At 29.4% G+C, this 7,002-nt stretch overlaps 1 protein-coding gene across 2 annotated transcripts; it reads right to left on the reverse strand.

The window, feature by feature from the left end:
* GAPC1 (glyceraldehyde-3-phosphate dehydrogenase) lies at positions 1 to 3,054 on the reverse strand. 2 transcript variants are annotated; one of them, NM_001249200.2, is given in 12 exon segments: positions 1 to 458; positions 613 to 702; positions 828 to 911; positions 1,056 to 1,198; positions 1,312 to 1,409; positions 1,506 to 1,566; positions 1,655 to 1,801; positions 2,028 to 2,127; positions 2,218 to 2,333; positions 2,487 to 2,587; positions 2,703 to 2,726; positions 2,881 to 2,947. In NM_001249200.2, coding segments are annotated over 12 exon segments (1,017 nt in total). In that variant the 5' UTR covers positions 2,885 to 2,947; the 3' UTR covers positions 1 to 409.
* Between the last annotated feature and the right edge of the window lie 3,948 nt (positions 3,055 to 7,002).

A 7,002-nucleotide genomic window follows, 5' to 3' on the forward strand; every position in this document is an offset into this window, starting at 1 on the left:
TGAACTAAAAGCCAAAAATGTTAATTTAAATACGGACTAAAATAAGCACAGAAAAATGTTTAAACCACGAATCCAAGATTCAAAGCAAACAGGATCAAATATACGAGAACCACAAATGAAAAAAAGGACGGACAAATATCTACTATAACAATCAATAACAAGTACATTAGCAAGTATTCAAGCCAAGTACATCAGCGAGTATATAAAAATCCAAAAACTCGATCCCCCTCCACAAGAGAAAACATCAAAAGTCCAAAAAAGAGCTAATGCTCCTCCAACAAGTAACACCACTGGTTTCAGAAACCGATTTATTCAGACCTCTCATTTTTTGCTCGAGCAAGACACTAAATCGCAGCTAAACATAAACATACGGTAATAATGTGAAGACAAGCTACTTTGAAGTAACACCTTAAAGAGACTTCTTGGCAACGAATACAAGAAGATCAATGACACGTGAGCTGCAGAACCGGGGACAAAGAAGGTATTAGAACCAGCTGAATTAATAATAATAAAGCATCTAAAATTCGGGTGATTAGATTTTTGGCCAAATTAACAACTTATTGACGCACTAACCCACTATCACATACAAGAAAATGTTAAAGGTGCATTTACCTGTATCCCCACTCGTTGTCGTACCAAGAAACAAGCTTCACAAAGTTCTTATTCAATGCAATTCCAGCCTTTGCATCAAAAATACTTGATCTGGAACAATGATTTTTTTAAACAAAAAATGGTTAACAGGTAAATGAATAATAATGTCAGGTTGTCAACATAAAAAGGCAACAATTGTGTTAAAATAAATTTTCAGCTTTTACCATAATTTATACCTGCTATCGCCGATAAAGTCAGTGGAGACCACATCATCTTCAGTGTAACCAAGAATTCCCTTCAACTTGCCCTCTGATTCCTCCCTGAGAAATACATCATATAAGACAAATTGAGAAGGACCAATACAAAAATGGAGTAGGCATTTTTGAATAAAAGTAATGAAATTTTGCATAAGATCCAATAATACACAATATCATTAGAGGAGAATCAAATAATTCAGTCATTACTTGATAGCATTTTTAATTTCATCGTAGGAAGCTTCTTTCTCCAGCCTCACTGTGAGGTCAACAACAGAGACATCCACGGTGGGAACACGGAATGCCATACCAGTCAATTTTCCATTCAAAGCAGGGAGGACTTTCCCAACAGCCTTGCACAAAAAAAGTAGGAATCAGTAAAACCAAAAAAATGTGTTGACTATAAACAATTAAATTTGGTGTTCATGAGCAAGAAACAACACAACAAATCATATAAAATATTCACCTTGGCAGCTCCAGTGCTGCTAGGAATGATGTTAAATGAAGCAGCTCTTCCACCTCTCCAGTCCTTGGCTGATGGTCCATCAACAGTCTTCTGGGTAGCTGATTTGCAAAACAAAAACATAAATCTGACTTAGCAACATCTATCATAATAGGTAACAGGCATGCAACCAAACAAATAGTGAACAATAGGCTCACCGGTGATGGAATGAACAGTGGTCATCAAACCCTCAACAATGCCAAACCTGTCATTGATAACCTGCAAAATTGACAAGAAACAATAAGGACTATAATAATCACAAACAACACAAAAAAATCCATTAAACAGAATCTGCTGAATTGCAAACCTTGGCAAGTGGGGCAAGGCAGTTGGTTGTGCAGCTAGCATTGGAAATAATATCAAGCTCTGGCTTGTACTCGTGCTCGTTGACACCAACAACAAACATGGGGGCATCCTTACTGGGGGCAGAAATAATAACCTTCTTTGCACCACCCTGAATTAATAAAAACACAGACACATCAACTTCAAATCTTCAATAACATTCTACCCTACACTAACTATTATAGGAACATGACATCCAAAAAAATTGATAAACCACTTCAATATTTGAAAAATAAGAGGCAAAATTAGGATACACAATGCATGAAGCATAGAGCATAGCAAATAATAACGCATGAAAATAGTTAATATAAGTAAAGGCTAGTGGTAGAAATACAAACCTTCAAATGTGCGGCGGCCTTGTCCTTATCGGTGAAAACTCCGGTGGACTCAACAATGATGTCAGCTCCAGTTGACCCCCATGGGATCTCTTCAGGGTTTCTGAGTTCACAGAGAAAACAACACTCAACGTTTACATGCAGGACACAACAATCATAAACAGTAAGAAAAATTAAAGTGAAAAATAAAAACCTGTGTCCAAAAATAGTGACTGGCTTGTCACCGAAGAGAAGGGTCTTCTCGTCCTTAACGGTGACATCGTGATGCTTCCAGTGTCCATGAACACTGTCGTATTTAAACATGTATGTCTACATGCGCAACCAAACACACTTAACAATCAGATCTAAGATTTTACAATAAATAAATAAATAAATTAAAACACCGTAACTAACGATCTGAACCATAACCGAACAAAAGGCATATATTCTATTATAGAGATCAAAGTAGAAGGTTTAGGTTACCATGTAATCGGTGGTGATGAAAGGGTCGTTAACGGCAACGAGTTCAACATCGTCTCTCTGCAGAGCCACTCTGGCTACCAAACGGCCAATTCTTCCAAATCCTGTTAAATTTCAATTTAAATATTAAGAAAAAAAACAGAGAAATGGAAAAGGTAGAAAAATAGTTGAACTGATCTGAAGCACCAGAAGAGAGATCGAAGAATGGAGAAGACTTACCGTTGATTCCGATCTTGACCTTGCCTGATCCATGCAATTCATTTGAAAACAAAACAAAAGAAAAATCAGAAAAGAAAGAAGAAAAAAATCAGATCGGAAGAAACAGAGAAGAGTTGAAAATGGAAAGAAATAAGAAGAAGAGAAAAAACGTGAGAGTGCGTGGCGGTTAATTGCATACCCATGATAATTGCGGAGCAGAAGTGCGGTTGGAGTAGGAAGTAGCAGAAGTTGTTGAGAAATGGAACGGTGTGAGTGAGTGAGTGAGATAGGGTTTTAATAAGGTATTGAGAAGAGTAAAAGACCGCAATGACAGGTAAATGGGCCAAGTGAAGTGCGTGACTCCTACGGGACCGCCTTGTGACTCGTGATGCTTTGCCAAGGACTACTACGCTGTACCGTTTTTTTTTTTTTTTTTTTTGTGGTTTCTGTTTCACGCCAACAGATATGCGAATATTCCATTCGCTTTTCTCTCTTTTTATTGTTTTGATTCTTTTTTCAATTTTACTTGGGTTTTTTTTTTTCTAAATGAAATAAGGTTATTCTTAGATGTTTGGTTTAGTGAGCAGGATATAATACTAATACTATACTGTACGAGAATATGATGAGCTTTAATTATATTTGATATTTGATGAACATCAAATAACAAACAATGAAACACATTCATGGAGTATTTAGGTCTATTTATTCAGAGAATTTGGGTCTATTTTAATTATTCTTGGGTGAGGCTACCGCTTGCATATGACCTTTTCAATATATTTATATTTTTTTAAAAAAAATTATTAAACATAACTAAGTGTTGCACAAATATAACAAAATCATACTATCATACTATCTTTGATCATCATCACAAATGAAAACCATAAGATTAAATAATCAAGACAAATAAAAATGATTAAAGTAGTTACTTTTAATTAATACTAATATAAATTCAAATTTTATTTTAAAAATATCCATAAAATCAATGGATATAAGAAGTGGTTACATATAATATCACTACTCATAATACATGAAAAATACTTGTTAACCGATGAGAATAAGTTATATTATTAATAGTTCATTAACTGTATATACTTTCATGAATAATGAGTGATCATTAAAAGACTTCACAACAAATTAAAGATATAAAAAAATAGTTATTAATACATTTAAAAATAATTATATGATTCTTATGATTAGGGGAAAAAAACACTGTTTGTTTATCATATGAAGGACCAGAAGATAGTAAGTTACCAAGCCAAGGCATGATTTCCTCTGTTTTTTATTTTAAAATTTTGTTTAATTTTTGTCTAATAAAACATGAACACATACTTTCCTGCAATAGATTGTACTAATCCTATCCTATTCATACTAATTAGCAGTTATTTGGGAAAAAAAACATAAATTTAGTTTTTCATATCTTAAAAAATCACTATTATTATTATTATTATTAATATTATCATAAAATTATAAAAGCTAACTTCTTATTCCTTATATTTTTAACATTAACTCATTCATGTACTAAAATTAAAATGTCATTATCATAATTTACCGAAAAAATAACAACTTGTCAAAAATTGAGTGAAATACTTATATTTTGTAAGTGTGTAACGCTATCCTATAGTTTCTAGATTCTATTTTCTAATGAGAAATCACAAAGGAGCGAGGAGGATCGGATTCAGTGGGCACATCATCACGTTTTTGAAGTGGAAGCCAATGTTCGCATACACGTGGCTTTCAATTTTCAAACCACTCACTAGCCTTTTACTTTCTTTCTGGGGTTCGAAACTTGTGGCAATGGTTGGAGGGTGGCATGATATTTAATTTAATAAATCAATGAAATAGCCAAAAACGGTGATAATAGGACATGCCTGCCTGAATGTTTTGACCAGATACTTTTGTCCTATCATCATTTGCGCATCCGGAACTCAATTCAAAGTTTGTTACTTAAACATCTTCATAAATGTAGAAGTTGCTATTTAAATTATATGTTTGGTATAAAGTTGAATCGAATTAATTTTATATTAAAATTAAAATATATGTACAATATAAAGTATTGGCCTTTTATGTATAAAAATCAAATATCAGGAGTATAAAATTTTGATTTTTTTAGATAATAAAAATTATTTTTTAATATAAAGGTTAAATTATAATTTTAATCACTCTAGTTTCTCAAATTTATAATTTTTATTCCTTGAATTTTAATTATAACATTTGGTCCGCTAATCTTATAAATTGATGATTTTAATCCTCGTGATACATTTTTATCAAATGATTATGATTACTTGAATTAATTATAAATTAATCAAAATTATTAATTATTAAAAAATTATTGATATTAATTTTTTAGAAATGTGTTTCTCTTCTTTTGTAAACACCTCTTGTGTCTCCATTATGCAGGTGACTCCACCAGTAATATCACATTAAAGTTAATAGTTTTTTATTAAATCTTTTTACTGATTAATAATTTTTATTTAATTTATAATTAATTTAATATCTTTAATAATCAAAATTATTAGTCAATAACCTATTAGGGTTTAAAATCGCAATTTTATAAAATTACGAGACCAAATATTACAATTAAAAATCAAGGAGATCAAAATCATGAATTTGAAAAATTAGAGAAATCAAAATTACAATTCTACCTAATATAAAAATAAACATATCTTATATTTTGTGAACTTATGATTATACAAGAGTTTTATACTTTTGTGTGTTGGCTTGTCAAGTATATTTGTAGGTTTAAAATGCACTTTTAATTTAGTTTAGTAGTTTATCTTTAAAAAAAATATAATTTAGTGTTTTATATTATTAAATTGAATCAAAATAGTATTTTTCAAAATAATGATTATTTTTTTAAACACGATTTTAAACCCTTTTTAGACCAATTTAATATGTAAAACTTGTCTTATTAAATTAGTTTACATAAAAATGAAATCCAACTTATGCTTAAATAAAACATAATTATTATAGGACCGACAATTAATTTAACCAACTCCAACATATTTGAAGACTTGATTCGACAATTAATTAATTGAACTTGAGTCAAAAGTTAGACTCTTTTAAAAAAAAAGAGTTAATCTTAAACTATTTATAACTCAAAGGGATTAATTCATAAATCAACTAAATTGTATACTTATATATATACTTTTATTTATTTTATTCAAAACAATTTTCATAAAAATTATTTATAAATAAATAAAATTTTAATTATACGTATATTATATTATTAAATTGATATATTAATTTCATATTAATTTTTATTTTGCATAAACTATAAAAAATAATTTTAAATTGAATCAGAGCAAACAAACTAAATCAAGTTATCTTGAATTGAACAAGTTAGAGCTAAAAAAAAAAAAGAGGTTGATGTTGAACTCCATTTACCAAACAAGCCAATTTTTAACCAGCCAAGTTTAACTTAATAACTTGGGTGATTTGTCATAATCATGATAAAAATCACTTGAAAAATTAATCTTAAGAGCAATCGAAAAAGAATATGAAATTAGATTTTCTTTTCCAAATTTTCAATTCCTTGATGGATTCACTTTCACCCAATTTTTGAACTTTAATTTTTATATATGTAAATTTAAATAGATCTCAAATAAATCAAAAAATGATTGAAAATTGTTTTCCAATAGTAGAAATGATTATTGCTTTATCAATTAACAAGATTATTTTGTCTCACTTTAAAAATATAAAAGGACTAAAATGATTTTTTTTTAAAAAATAAGAGATCAAACTTAATATAATAAAAAAAAACAAAAAAAACAAACTACATTTTTATATTTTTGTAGCAATATAAATGGATAATGGGAAGAAAATATTAAATAAATGAACAGTAAATATAAAATATTTGTATTGTTGTGTGAGAAAAAAAAAAGAATGATCGATTTTTTTGTTAAGTGATAAAAAAATAACAAGGTAACTCCCACAAGAAATTCTTGTGCTGCTATACTCTCTAGAGAGCTACAATTAAATTTGTAGAAAATAAATGTGAAAAACGGAAATAAAAATAAAGTGAACGCATTAGCTTAGATAAATAGAAATAACAAAGTAGAAAAATTTGATGAATAATAGAATGAAAATAAATGAATAAATTATGTGTGGCCTGGGGCAGAGAAATGCTAATGTAGCATAAGATGTAAAGCTTTCGGAGTCTGAACGATAGATGGGCAAATATTTACCCAATTGATTCGAAAAGCTGCCTCATACATCATTTTATAAATGAATGTTCGGCGTACCTTGAATTTTAAGGAATAATAATAGTAATATATAATAATAATTTTATAATAACTTTCAAATATTTTAAATAAATTTTAAT

The sequence above is a fragment of the Glycine max genome, chromosome 6 (genome assembly GCF_000004515.6).
Source record: "Glycine max cultivar Williams 82 chromosome 6, Glycine_max_v4.0, whole genome shotgun sequence".
Classification (NCBI taxonomy): Eukaryota; Viridiplantae; Streptophyta; class Magnoliopsida; order Fabales; family Fabaceae; genus Glycine; species Glycine max.